Raw genomic sequence first — 18,520 nt, 5'->3', positions numbered from 1 at the left:
CTCCTGGTTGCTTTGAATATGCGGTTTCACATCCTTGCATTATTCCCTCTGGCTGCTAGTGCGGTCAACATCGTCTCATCCAACGATGATGGCTGGGCGGAAGTGAACATCCGCGCTCTATTCGAGTCCCTAGGAGCGGCAGGGCATTCAGTTATTGTATCTGCGCCCGCCGAGAACCAGAGTGGCACGGGTATGTTATGTCTTCCCCTCTATATCCCCTCTTTCTATATCCCCTCTTTGATTGACACGCCGCTACAGGGTCAAAGCAAAAAGAGCCGACTACCTTGACTGAGCCGTGTGAGTTCAATAGCTGCCCTTCTGGCAGCCCGGCCGTGGGATTTAATTCCTCAGAGGTTAGTATTGTGTCCGCTGTTACTAGAACGGTAGACTGATGGTACAAAAAGCCCCGACTGGGATATGTCAATAGCTACCCGGTGACATCGATGAAAGATGGCATCGATTCGCGTGCCCCTCAATTCTTTAACGGCCCTCCTGATTTGGCGGTCGCAGGCCCGAATGTCGGCCGTAACATTGGCCTCACAGTTTACATTTCGGGCACAGTGGGTGCCGCCACCTACGCTGCACACGCTGGAATCCCCGCTATCGCCTTCTCGGGCGCTACCGGATCCCAGACTTCATGGGACACCGCGCGGCCTCACTACAGTGATGTCTATGCCGATTTGGCAACTAACTTGACAAACCAGGTGGTTGCTGCTGGCAAACCGTACCTACCAAGCGATATCTGGCTGAACGTCAACTTTGGAAAAGTTTCTGACTCCAGATGCACAAATCCGGCTGATTTCTCTTTCGTCCTCTCTCGCATCCAGATTGCACTTCCATTTATTACGCCGGATGATGTGACCACGTGCGGCCGTTCGAGATTGCCAAGCGAACTTGAAGTGTCACTAGCGTCTGGATGTTATGCAAGTGTCTCGGTCGGGGTGGCAGCGTCGAAGAGCGACGCCAACGCTACGATGCAGGGGGTTGTTTTGAAGAACCTGGGCAATTTGTTGACTTGTCTACCATGATTGGTGTAAAAATGCCAGTGCCAAGAATGTGGAGATCAAGTTGCTCATAACCACGTGTTGTATTTAGCTATGCCGTGTTGCAGAAGAGAATATTGTTAAGTGGCTGTAATACATATAAAGACCGCTACTGTATACTAGCATCCAGGCTAACTGCAATTAAGGGATATATGAGCCGAATAAACGGAGAAATTGCAGGAACTGATTGAGATATTTTGCATCGGAGAAACCACAGGAAGATACGGCGAATCACCGGAGCTATCGATGGCACGCGTGAAAGGCAATATATTCTGCAATGCAAGTTTCAAGCGGGACTGTTATCGTCCACTATACTTCATCGGGATTCAACCCCGTTTTTACCGGAGTAAACCTCTCGAAGGAAGCGAGATCACCGCCAAGATAAGAGACATGTCGATCTTACGGGATGAATACCGCAATATAAATATTTCGAGGAACGCTATTTGGTTATAGCACCAGATGACTGTATTCGCTTTCTATTTCAACATGATTCCCCGACTTATTGCTGGGTTGACTGCTCTCACCGTGCTGCCTGTGACGGCTAGCCCAGTTTTGTCGCGTCGAGGAACAGTTGCATCCGACCAACTTGTTGGATTTCCACAGACAGTTCCAGCTGGTGCTACTGGCGACCTCTATTTAGCATACCAGCCAGATCTATATGTTGTCAATGGCTGCGTGCCTTTCCCGGCCGTAGATGCAGACGGGAACACCAAGTGAGCGAGAAAATTGCCTTTCTAAGGAGTTACTAGACTCCCATATCTGACAACTGACGTAGTGCCGGTCTCAAACCAACTGGAGATCCCAGTGGTGAATGCAATCAAAGCACGGGACAAATATACGGTGAGCTTCTTTAGGAGTACCTATTGAATTGCCTGGGATATGTTGACTAAGGGGCTTCCGTTTGCATTTAATAGTCCGAGGCAGTTCTTCGGGTGACAAATATGCCCTGATGTATTCTTGGTATTTCCCCAAGGATTCACCCTCGACTGACCTTGGCCATCGCCACGATTGGGAAGGAGTTATTATCTGGCTTTCCGACGGGACAAGTACTACTGCCTCGAACATCCTGGCCGTTTGTCCGTCCGCACATGGTGGCTGGGACTGTAGCACAGATGGCTATACGCTTGATGGCACTGCATCTCTGATCAAGTACCAGTCCGTTTGGCCTGTCAATCATGCTTGCGGCCTAACAACTACCGTGGGCGGCACACAGCCGTTGGTTGCCTGGGAGTCAATGTCAAGTAAGTTGCCTAGCATGAAATACCCTGAAGATCGGGGAGCTATGAATCTAACCCGGAACGCTCAGCTGTCGTACAAAATGCCTTGGATACAACGGACTTTGGATCAGGGAACGTTCCTTTCAACGAGGCCAATTTTGCCAATAACCTAGCAAAGGCAACATTCTAAGCCCAAGACCAGAAAAGGGCTTGGGCACCCACTGTAGGCATGTGGTCAAGAAATAGTGATTATAAACGGCTTGATGTCGCCCGTTTAACATGAAAAAGAGAGCACCACCGGATGATACCGAAGCGCTATCGTGGCCAGACTTTGGACGGTCCCGAGAGTGGGAAGAAATAATGTTGCGATGCAAGATCCCGGCATGTATGCGCGATACATTGCAGCGCTTTTATGACCAATACCACATTTCGTAACATTGCCAATTGGCCTGAGTATGCAGCTGCTTATTACCATGATCCAATTCCTCCCTGAATTTAGCTGTCTTTTGTCCATTTGCGAGACTGCTTTTTATAGCAAAGTTTGATTGCAGGGACCTAAATTCAACTTACGAGTAGACAGAAGCAGGCGTAAAGCAAATTGGTTGTTTGTCAGATTACTTCAATTTATACTCTACATGGCATTGGAAGAGATTGACTCATCGCAACAGCAAATTATTGAGTAAATCCAAATCTTTTGCAACAGTAGGCAGCCCAAAAGTAAGTAATCCACTACTCATACAGCCCACAAACGTGATACCGCTGAGTGTCACAATCAAAATGACCGCACTACTATGAGAAAGATCCACAGTTCGAGTGTCGTAAGCGTCCTCAAGGGGCGGCTGTCCATTGGATAATTGGTGTGTCAGTAACGTTTCGAGAGACTGATGGAGCTGCGAATGCAGCATCAATAATTGAGTTGGGTCATCTAGATCGAGACCCGACATGCCTGCTTGCTCGGGAAAAGTGAAACGACGTTAGTCAGCGCTCCCTTAGAGTAACATGGCAGGTCTTGAAGAATGTGCTTATAATATGGGTCGTTTAGATGAGACAGCCTATTATTGTTCCGGAGCGTCCGTCGTTCGGGGGCTTACTTCGATGGGGGCCGAATTGCCCATCAAGACGGCCGACGACTATCTACGTCAGGATTAGAGAATCTTGCAAAAATAGAACTTGCGTGAAAGAAATAGTTAGGAGTAGTACAATTGCGTCTCTTCGTGTTTGGACACCGGAAAATCAGATAGGGGTCATGGGCATCATTGGCGGATTTCACCCAAGTTTGAGAGGCGGGAAGAGTTTAAGACACAGGGGGCCGTATTCTAACTTAGATAAGGTAACGGAAGCCAGGCATAAGAAGGCATATGATCTGTCTCAGCTGTCGAAGCATAGCCAATGAACTGGCCAAAAAAATGTGGCGAACAGACTTTTTGTACTTTGGGACGGGGACCACCGAATTCTACATATATAACTCTACTCAAAACCAGTGCAATGAAAAAGCATATAAAATACTTGAAAAGTCTCATATTGATATCAGTTACTATGTTTCATCAATAGCACTCATTTCCTACTCATACTTCGGATCCCTCATTCTGGGTCACGTTTCACGTGAACCTTATATCGGACGAATTTAAGCAGCAGTTGGAAGACACTGAGAATACCACTCGTTTACCGAAGAACACGCTGCTGGCGACGCGCATGCAGTTGGTCCCTTCCAATCACCTCCTCCGCACTGTCCGTAGGGAGTCTGGATGGCTCCACCACCACTAGGAGAAGTGGTGGTAGTAGCCTTACTACTGGAAGTTTTGGTGGCAGTCACCAATGTAGTGGTGGTGGTCTTAGATGTTGTAGCTGTGGCTGTGGTGGCGCCATCGGTAACAGCACCTGTCCCTGTCACTGGTGTACCAGAAGCAGTGATTGCTGAAGTGGCTTGCGTGATTGAGACGGCACCACTGTAAAGAGTTGGTCCTGGGACAATCTGAAGAAGCGACATTAGCAATGGACGGGATACCAGATAGGCCTAGCATCCACTAATCACTTACATAGGTTGACAGAGATGTATAGATGTTCACGAGGATGCCAGGGTCGGTTGGACTATACAGATCAGTACCCAAGACACCCGCTGGCTTGTCTGATCCTGAGCCGGTGATTTGTAGGTTGAAACACTGGGGATAATTCTGGGTCCCACCCTCAGAGCCTGCGCCATGGAGCGCAATGCTTTTGAATAAGATTAGCAAAAACCTCTGGAAAATTCAAAGAAAATTACCCACATTTCATGTCTCAAGACATAATGCCCAGGTGCGATGTCGGAAGGAATCTCGACCATCCATCCCGACTCGTGGGCTATGAGTTGATCATCGGCCCAAATGCCGGGGACATCAGTTCCGTCAACTAGTCCGACACCGCTAATCTTGAAGAACTCAAGCGTGGTTTTGTCCACAGTTTCACAGCCACCTGCGCCACAGCTAGCGAGGTAATCGATGATCGGTCCATGATGAGATTCTGGCCAGTTGGGAGTCCATTGGAAGAAGACTCGGTCACCGGCCGCTACGACCGCGTGACCTTTAGCATTCGTAGCATTAAGATGGCAGATAATATCCGAAGTGTCGTACGCATCTGGGTGAAATTAGAAAGGACATCGATTTGGGTCAAACAGGACAACAATGGCATAACATACCAGGAGCAACGAAGCCATTGGCAGTGTTAGGGGTACCCCAAGCTACCACGTCTGGAGGCGAGTCTGTGTAAGGATAACTTCCTATGTCCCATCCATCGAAGGATACACCGTTAATGACTATGTTGGTGACATGGCCATGGGCCGCAACGAGAGACGCAAACAGAGCGGGACCGAGAATGCTATACATTGCGGCTGTATCCGAATAACCAGGTTGAATAACTTTAAGGCTCAAAGAAACAGATATGTTGAGTGAGAAATCGGTAGCAAATGTGAGACTCTCCCTGTACTTGTCTTTCCTGGTAAACCTGCGCAACGGCCATATTTATAGAGAGCGAGAGGGGTATATATCGGCACAATGTGTTGTGCTTCCGTGCCAATATTCCTGAATTACCCCGGATTCAGAATTTTAATTACAAGAAATAACCAATGAGACCAAACGGATACATCAAACATGAATTTGGCAGAAGTAAAGTGATCATTCTGCACGGATAAAGACCAGCCACGGGGTAGTTGTGCAGGATTTCATAACGCCACCAGCGGATGTCGTGCTGACTCCGTGTCGAGATAGCTCAGGATAGAAATCCATCAAGAAGAATAGAATCACGAAATTAAGATGAGGGGTCAGGCGCATCAAGTTGTGATTCAAAACTGACACACTGGCCCTTCTGGGCTGTCAGTAGGCGCCCTTGGCACTAATTTGGAAAAGTCACTGCTGAAACAACACATGGTACTGTTATTTAAAAGACCTCTTATTCCGTTATACATTCAGGTTGTTTATTGCTGATTTAGTATTCCATGGTCTAAATTAGCAATTGAGTTAACTGGAGAAAAAGAAGATAAAAGGAAAAAGGAGAAGGAATCATGGATGCGAGATACCTTCATGGGGCAAGATACTGTATGTAACTATATATTAACAGTCATGAATCAGGTGCCAAGACGGAGACGATGACCGAAGGTAAGGTAATGACTCCGCGAAAGTCGTGCGAGTTGCCGAGTTGACCCAAGCTAAAAGTAATAAATAGTGCCATAAGCTTCACGTTTCCAGCGCGCGGTCCCAAGAAATGAACCCGACATAAATATTCTTCAAGTGGGAGAGTTTGATACTTATTCAGGAGAAATATAAGCTTTTGCCTTGTGATATATGACCGTCAACAAAATGTGGGGTTGGGTTGTAGGTGCAAGTACAGGTACATGTAGCTAGCTTGATACCTGTGATTGGACATTAGATATCGTAGATGTACTTGTGCTTAACAGCATAGTTGACTACCTAATTTAAAGACTCGGGAAGTAGTAAAGCCGGGACTTTTGAAATATTATTTGTGTGATATCGGGAGATCCGTATATCTAGAGTGCAACTTTTCAGAAGAACAAAGATAGTCGAGGATATACATGTAATTGACGACACCTAAGCTTGAAAAGTAAACCAAAAAGCACATTGCATACCAACGCAACTCTCTTGGGTATCTAATAGACGTAGCGGAAGTTCAAGTTCTCCCGATCCGTCTTATCCTCGAATGCATGAATGAGGGTCGGATCGGCGGCAGTGAGACCAGCCTCAGCCAACAGCTTATCCTTCTTGGCGTTCTCGCGCTTGAGATGGAAGCGGAGGTAGATGACGGCGGAAACCATGCAAGCATAGCAAGCCAGATGAACACTCCAAGCAATGTGGTACCGTGGTTGATCCTTGTCAAGGAACACTTGGGGACCTTATATCTGTTAGCTGGGAATTGAGAATCCTCACAGGGAAGCTGAAATACTCACCAATTGCGTTACCAGCAGCCCATGAAACGAATGTTGCAGCTACCACGGTAGACTTCTTGGTTTGACCAGCAATGTTTCGCGACACCATAGATAACGTGAGAGTTTGGGCCGACCAGAATGACATCGTAATGTAGTAACTAATAAGAAGGCCCACTTTGGTGGGTAAAGTGGTGTTTTCGACCGTCATAAGGACAATAGTTCCAATGAAAGACCTGCAAGCTGTTAGTACAGCCTCGCTGCAAAAGGAGCAATGGGAAATACGTACGGGATGATGAAGCACAGCATCACGATTGTGTTCTGTTTATACTTCGTCACCAGCCATGCAGACGACAACAGAACGATAATAATGTAAGCACCAAGAACCATGGCAAGCAACTGAGTTTCCAATGTGGTGAAGTGGAAACCCTTAATGATGATGCCAAAGAATGCGCCTAGACCGCTGGTAGGTAGAGTGGTGAACATTTGAACAGCACAATAGCACCACATCTGAGGATCACGGAACGCCTCCCACATCTGATATGCGTGGAACTTTCTGTTCTGAATGCCCGTCTGATTAGAACGAAGACGTTCCACCATAAGGCGTTTGTCTTCCTCGCTGAAGCACTTCGCACGCATAGGTGAGTCAGGCATCCACCAAATGACGAAGAGTCCCCAGATAACGGAGATACATCCATATGTCAGGAAGAGTGCTTGCCAAGACTTGAGCACCGTGTCTCCTACAATAAGGCTGAAACAGTACGCCAACAAACCACCGACAATCTGCTGTGCACCGTTCATCATGTACCTGTTGTATCATTAGATTAATATCAAATCTGTGTGATAGAGGAGTCTCCACATACCAGTATGTTACCGTAGCCGCTTGTTCCTCTCGTTTATACCACATCGAGGAAAGAGTCACGAAAATAGGCTGACAACAAGCCTCAAAGATACCCAGAAGGGTACGAACAATAACCAACCCAGTGAAGTTCTTGCAGACTGAATGGAGTGCCAGAATCATACCCCATAGGCAGATATTGATGCCTAAGTACTTGCCGATTGGAACCCTTTGGATGATCCAATTGGTGGGGTATTCGACGATGAGAACAGCGATGTAAATACATGTGGTCAACCAGGAATACTATTGATAGGAACAAGTTTAGCGTGTATATGGAGATGAAAGCTTAAGAAGTATCACATACCTTCTGGCCATCCTCCAGATTCGTGTCCGTCCTGATCCCCATAATAGCTGAGAACGACATCGTTCCCTTGTCCAGAGCCTGTAGGAAATATGTGCAAATCATGATAACAAGCACACGGCGATCAATGAGACGTTTGAGGCGCTTATTGGTCTCATCGTCAATTTCCACCTGACTGTGGGCAGCATAGGCTTGGATTTCCTTGTCCACACGGGTGATATCCATGTTATCTTTTGCGAGGTCATCGCCCGAGAGAATCTTTTCGACATGCGAGATGTCTTGCTTGCTCTGGTACTCTCCCATGTCAATTTCGGGTTGTTGCTTTTGCACTACCTCGATTCCCTCAACAGGTATTGTAGCATCGTGATAAGGGGCAGCCTCAATCCCCTGCTGGGGGTCCTTTTTGCCCTCAGTCATGTCAAAATGAAGAATAGTAGGTACAAAAATGGAGTTGACCAGGAGACACAGGAGACAGGAAAGCGAGATGTTCAGTCGGACTTATAATTGCCGTGGGCCTTCGCTGCCAGGGCCGTGCATCCCAGCTAAAACCTTGAAACTTGCCCTAACTACATGTAAGGTGATTAACCGACTAAAAGAATCATGTGGCTTGTAAATCGCTAGGATTATCATATTAACCGGGAGTCAAATCGAGTTAAACCACGTCAAGCAGTCACCCTCCGTCTTTGTTTCCCCGGCTTTCTTGGCAAAGGAGGAGACATCACGCTAGTCTTCTCCCCACGCTCGGCGATTCCGGGGATCTACTACCCCGGTGGCCGAAAGTTACTCGCTTCTTCCGGTGGGTATGGGTAAACTCAGCTTCAAGGTATGTTTGTCATATGCAACTCGGCTTTCTCTCACCCGAATCACGCTTTGTCCGCGCGGGGATCGCTTTGTGGCGTTTGACTCTAAGTCTCATTAGTGGAACAACTTTTACCAACAAATATGAGTATTTCACCTCCCGGAGCAACATATTATTTTGTTTCCCGGAACAAAAAGTCGAGGAAAATCTTATTCGTCGAGAACACAACAACCCGCCCAGCATCACACAATGTCGTCCCCTAAGCCCACGGGCACCCAAATTCACACCACCGTCAACCTGTTAATCGACAATTTAGTCAACATTAAAGACGAAACAGGAAGATTCTTGCTGCCACTTCCTGATGGGCGCATTATAGATACAAAGTCATGGCAAGGTTGGGAGTGGACACACGGCATTGGACTGTACGGCGTGTGGAAGTACTACGAGTTGACGGGCGACGAGAGACTGTTGCGCATCATCGAGGATTGGTTCGCTGCTCGTTTTGCTGAAGGCGGGACCACCAAGAACATCAACACAATGGCTGCCTTTTTGACTCTCGCCTACGTTTATGAGAAGACGGGCAATGTCATCTACCTGCCCTGGCTCGATGCATGGGCTGAGTGGGCGATGCACGAACTCCCCCGCACCCGCTACGGTGGGATGCAACACATCACATATATCACAGAGAACTACCAGCAGCTCTGGGATGATACTTTGATGATGACTGTCATGCCCCTCGCGAAGATCGGAAAGCTTTTGAACCGACCCCATTATATCGAAGAGGCGAAAAAGCAATTCCTCACTCACATCAAATATCTTTTCGATACAAAGTCCGGTCTCTGGTTCCACGGCTGGACGTTTGAGGATGGCGGACACAATTTTGCAGATGCGCGCTGGGCTCGTGGCAATAGCTGGGTCACAATCGTCATTCCCGAGATTATCGAGTTGCTCGACCTCCAGCCAAATGATCCTATCCGTCTTCACCTGATAGATACTCTTGAGGCACAGTGCGAGGCCCTTCAGCGTCTTCAGTCGTCGTCTGGCGCGTGGCACACCCTCCTCGACCACCCTGACTCGTACTTGGAATCCTCTGCGACCGCTGGATTTGCCTACGGTATTCTGAAGGCTGTTCGGAAACGTTACATCAGTGCTCAGTACCGCCCCGTTGCTGAGAAGGCCATCGCTGCGGTGATGGGGTATGTGGACGAGAAAGGAGAATTGCAGAATACCAGCTTTGGCACCGGGATGGGTGACTGTCTCGACTTTTACAAGAAGATTCCATTGACCTCGATGCCTTATGGTCAGGCTATGGCTATTATGGCTCTGGGAGAAGCCTTGCGTGATCTGTTGTGAAGAATGACCGTCTTAATGACTGCAATGGTGATGAAACGTGGGCATGACTTAAATCATAGAGCTGTAAATAGGGATTTTCCTAGCATGAACTGACTTTGTAGATATTGAAATAAAATGATATAAAAAGAATTATGGCGGTCTTTGATCACTCAACTGGCCAGCGGCTCTGCACCTTCTTGCTCAGTCCAGAGATCGCACTCTTCATCGGTTGCATACTTCCTCTTGAGGATGCCTGTCTTGCTGATCTCCACAGTGACATCGCCGACTACGCGAATTGCTCTGTCTGTAATTATATGGCGTGAAGCACCCACAGTCACAATTGTGGCATGAGTGTATAACATGGCGGATCGTCTCATGGATTTGAAAGCAAGGCCAAGCAGCTGTAAAACAGATTATTCGTCAAGTTCCTAATTAGTGCAGCTCACATGGCATTTATACTGTCGAATTTGATCCGCATGAACCGAAAAGCAACGGAGACGGAGTCTGCCGATGTACGAAAATATCCGCGTCAATAGGCACGATAAGATAACAGATAAATATTGGAATTGACACATTCTCTGACATGAGGAGAGCTCCGATATTGTGGAGTATAGTGGTGAAAGGGTGTTAACATTCAAACAGCTGATCCAAGCCTAGACACTAAACTAGAAACTAGAAACTCTTCTTCAGCCACTGAGTCTGCGAATTGCAGTACCCAAGCAGACCAGCCAGACCCCATTCCACACCCATGCCGCTCTGCTTGTGGCCACCAAAGGGAGTATTTGGCCCCAAATCAAAGTGACTGTTTACCCACACACAACCGGACTGGAGTTGATCTGCCATTCGAGTTGCGCGTTCGAAATCCTTACTCCAAACAGAAGAGCCCAATCCGGTCTCCAAAGCATTCGCACGCTCAAGGACTTCGTCCTCATCAGACCATTTCAGGACGGGCAGAATGGGAGCAAACGGCTCTTCTTGTACCACCCGCGATGTCTCCGGGGGATTGTCGATAATTGTCGGGTGGATGAAATACCCGGAAGAGTTCTCGATCGTGCCTCCAAGCGCAGGTTTTAGGTTTTCAGTACCAATGCTGCTGAACAGGTCTTTGGCTTTCTCATATTGCATCTCATTTTGAACAGGCCCGAAGAACGTATCCGCCTCGGTGCCTTGACCAACCTTCAGGGTCTTGACAAACGCGACTAACTTTTCCAAGAACTCATCGTAGATATTCTCGTGGACATAAAGTCGTTTGATCATCATGCAGATCTGCGAGCAGCAGAGATAGGAAAGCGTTCCGATCTTGGGGATAATGGCATCGATATCAACATCGTCGCAGATAATTGCGGGGTCATTGCCACCCAGTTCGAGTGTAAATCGCTTGAGAGTGGTAGCACATGCAGCCATGACTCGCTTTCCGGTGGCAATCGATCCAGTAAAGCTGATTTTCTCAATTCGCGGGTGAGCAGTGAACAGCGGACCGAGGGATTCATCGCCGCTCAGACATTGAATCACGCCAGGAGGGAAGAAGTTGGTGGCAAGCTCGACCAGCTTCAAGTCGCAATAAGGCGTGAAAGGAGATGGCTTCACAATAATGGTGTTCCCGGTGTATACAGCGGAGACTATTTTGCCGACGGCCAAAAGGACAGGAAAGTTCCAGGGGACAATGGCGCCCACCACGCCGATGGGTATGTGGCGTTGAACAATCTTCCTATCTTCGGTTTCCTCGATGACAGTGTCGGGAATCTCAATGGCAGCGAGGCCGCGAATCCACGTAGTTGTCATACCCAATTCCATGGATGATTGAGTGAGTGGCTTTCCTTGTTCCATTGTGAGGGTTTGTGCGAATCCGTCGACATTGGCATCGATGGCATCAGCCCAGGCATGCAGGGCTTTACGTCGCTCTTCAAAAGAGGTCTTGGCCCAGCCCTTGAATGCATTTTGAGCCGCCTCCACGGCCTTGTCAAGATCATCCTGGGCGGAAACAGGTACGGGTGGATTAGGCTGAGTGTTGGCAGGGTTGATCCCATACCGGGTTTCCGATGTCGTGGTCAACTCATTGTTGATCACATTATGGAATGTCTGTTTCAGCAATGATAAGTCATGGCATTGGTCTCACGCAGCTTTTAGAGATACTCACAGAAAAATCTAACGGTTTGGCGTCGGTCATTTTGAGCAGCTTCAACTTTTTTAATACTAGGGCACAAAGATTAAATAGATGGGAAACAGGGATTTAAATAGCCCTCACCTATCGCACTATCTCAGCCGAAGCGATTGATGCCACGTATTTATAAGTGGAAGCATCCCAAAGTCGCAATTGGTTGCCCGAAGTGCTGGTAAATCAGCCCCAAACTGTGGACATCCCGTATGTAGACATCACTGCATGTTCTTTGTCCAAATCCTATCTCTAAATGGCACTTTTTGGACGATCTCTGCAGTAGTTTCCCGTTCCTTTGTACTTTGGTCATCTCCTCTCAAAATTAGCGTCTTGGCGGCGGGGTACCGACATCCCCCTCACTTTCCTCCTCCCAAAACGCCAATGAACAACCGCAGGAAGCTGCCAGAGTGAGGGCACGGCATTCCCAGTGGGCACGGGATTCGAGCGCGGTACTCCGGGCTTGACCTTTTCGCGACTCAGGTGTTCATGAGACAACCTTGGAAGCGGTGAAATCAGCTGACCAGACGCATATCGGCATCTGGGCCCTATAGTAGATAGTCTCCAAGAGTCTCCGACATCGATGCTGACACTTTTATAAAGTCTGTGTGACCTTTTCACCTATGTAGGTAGCAACAGAGCACTGAGCTTGGGAGGTAAGCAGCTCATCACACCCGGGCCTAGTATATATAGAAAAGCATATACATATGGCCGCTTTGAATCTTGAATGCCCTGACAATAATGGTAAAGATTTTAATCATACCCACAGTCTAAGACAGATCATGAAGATGCCCAGGTGAAATATGAATCTATGTGATTGTATCACATTGCCCCTGGGTGGGGCCTTCCTATTTTAGCCGCCTTTCCAATATAAGGGCGCTTAACGAGGCTCATTGGTCCGACCCCATGAACCACCAAATTAATCTCTTGCAAAATATCCCTTACACGGATCTCGGCGCACACGATGTTCCACTCTGTTGATGTAGAATAAACTTCATTTGGACTCTTATCAGGTAACCGCTGAAAATGACCAAATCGAGGGGCTTGACTATGTAGACAAGATCACCCCCAAGCACAGTCATGGTCTTTTTTGCTGCGAGATTGACTTAACAGTTATGCATTCTTTGTACTAACACATAGGCACCGAACCTATTTACAGGTGGGTACAGCTTCGTCATACGGCTCCATCAATGACCAAATTCTCCATAATAAATTTCTCCAACGTAAATTTCTGAATAGGGCCGATGCCCTAGCCCTGTCCAGCGACGAGTATTTAAGATCACTCAGGAGAAATCTGATTTAACCCTTGAACCCTCATTGGAGTCAAAACGAATTCACCCGAATCATATGCTATCATTTTTGGCATATAGTCACTTCAAGACGGGTGGGAGAAAACAATCCATCCCTCTCGCCACTGCGCCTGTGGCTAAGATACAGCGACCACTGCCACTCAAGAAATAACTTACCATTTACATAGAACCTAACCCGCTGCAGCTTCAGGAACAATCCAGGAACCAGTGGCTCCTACAAACGCCTGGTAGTTCCCGCCGCCACCTATCGCCTCCCCACTTCAGGGAAGGCTCTGACTGGTCCAGGTAACTATCAACCCTCCCAAATATGCGCATACCCCTGTTCCCCCCCCATAAAGCACAATATAGTCTCTATGATGATTGACCTCTTCCCTTTCTGCAAAGAATTTGTTGAATCTGTGTCTATCTACATTGTTTCATTCTGGTCGTCTGAGTTACTGAAACTGTTTTTAATTTGTCATCACACCATTACATGATTTATGGCTAATTGGTCTGTTTTGATTAGATTGTACAGGCGCGGCTCATGCTGCATGGCTACATGTTAGGGTAGGTCCAAAGCTACCGAACCAGATATATAAGAGAATTGGAAGACCGTATCGCTGGATAGGGTTCGCCTTATCCACAGATGGGAAAAACTGGGATATATAAGGATACTCGTTGGTATATTTAGTTTAGCCCTTCGCGATCAATCAAAATCGTTACATCGTTTTTCTTATTGAGAGTCCAGGCTGTTTACTTGCTCTTCATTAAGCGTACCATGAATAGGGGTGCTATTTCGGTGCTAAGGTATCTAGCGCTCGATTTGGTACCATTTCTTGATGCCTTGAAAGAACTTAACCCACAAGTCCTGGTAAGCTATACATAGAAATATTTCTAGGGTTGTACAATGCCAAATCTTACCTGGGAAGATCCATGTATGAGATGTCTTGGCAGGAGCACAGACCATGTGACGTCATCCCCATTCTCGTCATTTGACATAGGGAGACCCCTATGTCAACTTAGGGTTGTCAACCTCTGTCAAAATCTTGTTTATTCATCCTAAACACGTAGTCTCAATATATATCCCTGTCTAATTTTGATCTGCAAGGAAACTCTACCTGTAAAATGTTTTGCTATTTTAGGTAGAATTTTTCCTTCTGGCCTGTGCGAGCTGACTGGAGACATCTAAAGATGATCGTCCTTCGGATGACGCGCCGGCTGAGCGCCTTTTCGTCAACATCTCTTGTGTTCGAAGGCGATATGATGTTGATGATGATGCTTGGCATACGTTTTGTTCGACGTTGAAAGTAAATACAGGTATCACCATATCTCTAGAGCTTATTTAAAGACTTTGATCTCGACCTATCTACCAATTCAAATCAACTTACTATACTACAATCTTGTGTTCAATATACAATCTATATCAGACTCAAAACCAACTTCATCAATCTAACTTCATCAATCCATCACAATGTTTCACCGTCGTCGCCCCGCTACCATAACCACTCGCACCACTAAGCCTACCCTGATGACCAAACTCAAGGGCCGAAACGCGAAGTCGCGAACCGTGAAAACCACAACGACAACACACAAGAATCCAGTCCACGGTCATACTGCTGGTCATACTAGCCACAGTGCTCGTACTGGTCCTACCGGAGGTCGCTTTGGTCGTAAGAATGCCTATGGAACACCTGCTCATACTCGCCATCGGCGCAAGCCCTCCATTGGTGACAAAGTCTCTGGCGCTATGTTGAAGCTGAAAGGAAGCTTGACGCATCGCCCTGCAGTCAAGGTAAGCATCGAATGACTTTGGTTTAACTTGGATTCGAGCTAACATGTCAAAACTACCTAGGCTGCTGGAACCCGCCGCATGCATGGCACGGATGGACGTGGCTCACGCCGTGTCTACTGATTGATACCCCCATGACACTATCACGAGTTACGAATAATTGTTTAAGCTTTTGGATTTTATTTTGTCGTTTTTTGAGGTACTCTGTTTTACCTGTACGATAACAGCCAGACATTTCAAGTTTATTGTTAAATAACCCCAAATGGATCCCACGATTGAAATCTCAGATCTAGAAGTAGACTTTGCTTTATTCCCCATGCCAGAGAGGTCTCAATGAGCCGTCTTTCCTTTGCAGTGTGATAGTGATACATATATATTAGAGGAGTCTAGTGAACTTATTAACCCAGGCCAGTAAGGATAAATGAGTTCTGCACGTCTTCAACTAAGTGAAACCTCAGGATATTAGATTTCAACATCTGTTTATATAGCGTACCCCACCTTTGTTGTAGGTGTATATGCACACATACCATTGATATGATTGCCACAGGAGATATATGGTTATACTGCTCGGAATTACAGTTGATAGAATTTGTCTTGGATAATAATATCTGAGATAAAGAAGAGAAATCCAAACAGGGATTGAAACCTCGCCTTTTCTCCAAGACCGGCCCGGTGCGATAACGGCGGAGCGATGCCCCACCAAACTTTTACATAAGTGCGGGACTCCCCGATCATTCACTTGGACACAACACCTGTGGACCGTTTCAGCTATATCAATTTATAGAATGCCGTCCCTTCAAGAGAGCAAATTGGCCTTCATTGGCGGTGGCAATATGGCCTCCGCCATCATTGGTGGCCTGTTGAGCAAAGGCGTCAACAAGCAGAATATCTCTGTCTCCGAGCCGTGGGATGTCAATCGCGAGAAGATGGCCGCGCTCGGAGTGCGTACCACCACTTCTAATATCGAGGCTGGAGGTGATGCCGATTTGGTCATCATTGCCGTCAAGCCCCAGGTTACCAAGGGTGTCTGCCAGGAGCTCGGTGGTGCCTGGTCACCCCGCGCGACTTTGCCCGTTGTCGTCAGCATTGCCGCGGGTATTACCCTTGATAGCTTGAAGGGGTGGTTGACAACGAGCGATAGTCGTACGGCCCACACCGTTCGCGTGATGCCCAACACCCCCGCCCTAGTTGGTGAGGGTGCTTCCGGCGCTTTCGCCAGCGCGGATGTCACATCGGATGAGAAGGAGCTTGTTAATGCTATGCTCGGAAGTGTTAGCAAGGCTACCGAGTGGGTGGACCGCGAAGAACTTCTCGATGTCGTCACTGGTTTGTCCGGTAAGTCCCCCGCGCCAAAAGCCACACGGCATTTCATTGACGCGTATCAATCTAACCCAATCAGGATCTGGACCTGCCTACTTCTTTGCCATGGTTGAGCACTTGGTTGCAAGTGCAACTGCTCTAGGCCTCTCCGAAGAACAAGCTACCCGGTTGGCGACCCAGACATGTCTCGGTGCTGGCAAGATGTTGGTGGAGAGCCCCGACAGCCCTGCTCAGCTGCGTAAGAATGTGACTAGCCCCAACGGCACCACACATGCTGCTCTCGTGAAATTTGAGTCTCTCAACTTTAAGGACATTGTCGACAAGTCTGTCCAGGCTGCCACTACCCGTGCTGCGGAGCTCGGAAACACCCTCGCCAAGCCATAGAAAGGGCAACTCAACAAAAATAAATAGTTGGAATCTGTGTAATGATACGAAAAATAGTCATGCGCAATGGAACAAATAAAACACAATGGAATTAGCCCCTATTTAGGTGGACTTAGTAGACTTCCTAATATTAGAGCTACGCCTCCGACCTGAAGTGGCCCGTGCGTATCGCCTTCCTGCCAGAAACTTGGAACAGCTCGATAGCCGGAGCTTCTTCTCAATCCACAGTCATACTATGTATGCACAATAATGGTTTCTTTTTGGCCCTGGAAGGTGAGATATATTGTCGGTTATTGTGCTTTACTGCCGCTAACATTACCCAGGGCGATGACAACTCTGCGGCTTCCTTTGAGAAGACCCTATCCACGCTGTCGACCAAGATCGCCCAGGCCACCGCGCAACTCGACCAGCAACGTCAGTCCTCTCGGCGCATCAAGGCTCTCTGGACGCTTTACTCGACATTTGCCTATCTATTTTACTCTATCGTTCTCGCCCTCATACTGGGCTGGGAGAGCTGGGGAGTCAAGGAATATGCAGCTATCGCAGGCGGGCCGGTGCTGTACGTATTTCCTCACTCCGCACCTTCCAACGTCGCTAACATTCAGTTTTTACTCCGCAGCATCTACGGTGTGCGCACTCTGAGCTCCAAGATCTTCGACTACCGAATTTCTCGCATCCAACGCCGCCTTGACGACTTCCACAAGCAGCGCGAGGAGACAATCGAAAAGCTCAAGGTTGCAACCAAGTACAACTCCACCCAGCAACTGCTAGAGAAGTATGGCGGTGAATCCCCCAAATCCTCCCCGGGTGCAAAGGTTCAGGACGAGAAACGCCAGCCTGCCCAGCAGCAACAGCATGTGGCCCGCACCGGTCTCCCGCCGCCGCCCACTGCCAACATCCGCCGTCCTCCCTCCGCACCGCAAATCCCAAACGATCCGCCATTCCCCAGCTCTCCTTCTCCTCCCCTCGAGCTATCCCAGGGCCCGCGAACCCCACAACAGACCTCCTTCCCACCTCCGTCCCCTCCCCAAATACCCACCGATCAACCCGGCTTTGCACCGAACGCATTCACCCAGAACGGCGAGTACATCGAACAACCACACTGGTACGACCGTCTTTTGGACGTTCTACTGGGAGAAGATGAAACACAACCCCGCAACCGGATGGTCATGATCTGCACCGCATGCCGGCTCGTAAACGGCCAGGCCCCCCCTGGTATCAAAACACCGGAAGAGCTGGGCCGCTGGCGATGCGGCAGCTGTGGGGCTTGGAACGGCGTGGAAAGCGAGACAACACAGATCCTCACCAGTTTGCGACAAGATGCTGTGCCCGCTGAGGGAACTTGGGAGCCTGTGCCGAAGGCGACGGATACCCCGTCCTCCGAGGGCACGGAAGAGGGTGTAATGGTTGCTTCGAGTGAGGAGGAACAAGTGGACTCCCTTGGCTCCGATGCGGAGGAACGGACAGAAGATGAACCTAAGCCTGCCCCTGTGCGGCGGTCCAAGCGCGGTGCAAAGGGAGATAAGACACAGTAGTAGACTGTCTTTCACTACTTTATTTATTTGGAAATGGCAATTGGCTACATTGC

At 48.2% G+C, this 18,520-nt stretch overlaps 9 protein-coding genes across 9 annotated transcripts; 5 read left to right on the top strand and 4 right to left on the bottom strand.

Annotated features, from left to right (window-relative positions):
- Positions 1 to 18: 18 nt before the first annotated feature.
- Positions 19 to 1,028, top strand: N7447_001371 (Survival protein SurE-like phosphatase/nucleotidase; the record flags this gene model as incomplete). Its single annotated transcript, XM_057225647.1, has 3 exons — positions 19 to 190; positions 259 to 353; positions 405 to 1,028. 3 exons carry the CDS (start codon positions 19 to 21, stop codon positions 1,026 to 1,028), a joined length of 891 nt encoding a protein of 296 aa, XP_057089663.1.
- A 474-nt stretch (positions 1,029 to 1,502) lies between these two features.
- N7447_001370 (NPP1 family protein) lies at positions 1,503 to 2,450 on the top strand (the record flags this gene model as incomplete). Its single annotated transcript, XM_057225646.1, has 4 exons — positions 1,503 to 1,756; positions 1,819 to 1,883; positions 1,958 to 2,284; positions 2,350 to 2,450. 4 exons carry the CDS (start codon positions 1,503 to 1,505, stop codon positions 2,448 to 2,450), a joined length of 747 nt encoding a protein of 248 aa, XP_057089662.1.
- A 1,434-nt stretch (positions 2,451 to 3,884) lies between these two features.
- N7447_001369 (putative endo-1,4-beta-glucanase) lies at positions 3,885 to 5,118 on the bottom strand (the record flags this gene model as incomplete). The annotated part of the gene is made up of 4 exons (XM_057225645.1): positions 3,885 to 4,232; positions 4,297 to 4,471; positions 4,525 to 4,870; positions 4,932 to 5,118. 4 exons carry the CDS (start codon positions 5,116 to 5,118, stop codon positions 3,885 to 3,887), a joined length of 1,056 nt encoding a protein of 351 aa, XP_057089661.1.
- Positions 5,119 to 6,395: 1,277 nt separating this feature from the next.
- On the bottom strand, positions 6,396 to 8,284 carry N7447_001368 (uncharacterized protein; the record flags this gene model as incomplete). The annotated part of the gene is made up of 5 exons (XM_057225644.1): positions 6,396 to 6,637; positions 6,693 to 6,904; positions 6,958 to 7,476; positions 7,532 to 7,809; positions 7,871 to 8,284. The coding sequence occupies 5 exons, from the start codon at positions 8,282 to 8,284 to the stop codon at positions 6,396 to 6,398; spliced, it is 1,665 nt and encodes a 554-aa protein (XP_057089660.1).
- Positions 8,285 to 8,915: 631 nt separating this feature from the next.
- Positions 8,916 to 10,019, top strand: N7447_001367 (glycoside hydrolase family 88/105 protein; the record flags this gene model as incomplete). The annotated part of the gene is made up of 1 exon (XM_057225643.1): positions 8,916 to 10,019. The coding sequence occupies one exon, from the start codon at positions 8,916 to 8,918 to the stop codon at positions 10,017 to 10,019; it is 1,104 nt and encodes a 367-aa protein (XP_057089659.1).
- A 149-nt stretch (positions 10,020 to 10,168) lies between these two features.
- N7447_001366 (uncharacterized protein) lies at positions 10,169 to 10,360 on the bottom strand (the record flags this gene model as incomplete). The annotated part of the gene is made up of 1 exon (XM_057225642.1): positions 10,169 to 10,360. The coding sequence occupies one exon, from the start codon at positions 10,358 to 10,360 to the stop codon at positions 10,169 to 10,171; it is 192 nt and encodes a 63-aa protein (XP_057089658.1).
- A 310-nt stretch (positions 10,361 to 10,670) lies between these two features.
- On the bottom strand, positions 10,671 to 12,165 carry N7447_001365 (aldehyde dehydrogenase family protein; the record flags this gene model as incomplete). Its single annotated transcript, XM_057225641.1, has 2 exons — positions 10,671 to 12,077; positions 12,136 to 12,165. The coding sequence occupies 2 exons, from the start codon at positions 12,163 to 12,165 to the stop codon at positions 10,671 to 10,673; spliced, it is 1,437 nt and encodes a 478-aa protein (XP_057089657.1).
- Positions 12,166 to 14,910: 2,745 nt separating this feature from the next.
- N7447_001364 (uncharacterized protein) lies at positions 14,911 to 15,351 on the top strand (the record flags this gene model as incomplete). Its single annotated transcript, XM_057225640.1, has 2 exons — positions 14,911 to 15,231; positions 15,292 to 15,351. 2 exons carry the CDS (start codon positions 14,911 to 14,913, stop codon positions 15,349 to 15,351), a joined length of 381 nt encoding a protein of 126 aa, XP_057089656.1.
- A 662-nt stretch (positions 15,352 to 16,013) lies between these two features.
- Positions 16,014 to 18,467, top strand: N7447_001363 (Pyrroline-5-carboxylate reductase; the record flags this gene model as incomplete). The annotated part of the gene is made up of 4 exons (XM_057225639.1): positions 16,014 to 16,563; positions 16,628 to 16,875; positions 17,256 to 17,491; positions 17,552 to 18,467. 4 exons carry the CDS (start codon positions 16,014 to 16,016, stop codon positions 18,465 to 18,467), a joined length of 1,950 nt encoding a protein of 649 aa, XP_057089655.1.
- Between the last annotated feature and the right edge of the window lie 53 nt (positions 18,468 to 18,520).

The sequence above is a fragment of the Penicillium robsamsonii genome (assembly GCF_028829455.1).
Source record: "Penicillium robsamsonii strain IBT 29466 chromosome Unknown utg000001l_segment0_segment0, whole genome shotgun sequence".
Classification (NCBI taxonomy): domain Eukaryota; kingdom Fungi; phylum Ascomycota; class Eurotiomycetes; order Eurotiales; family Aspergillaceae; genus Penicillium; species Penicillium robsamsonii.
This window is presented reverse-complemented; position numbering and strand designations above follow the sequence as displayed.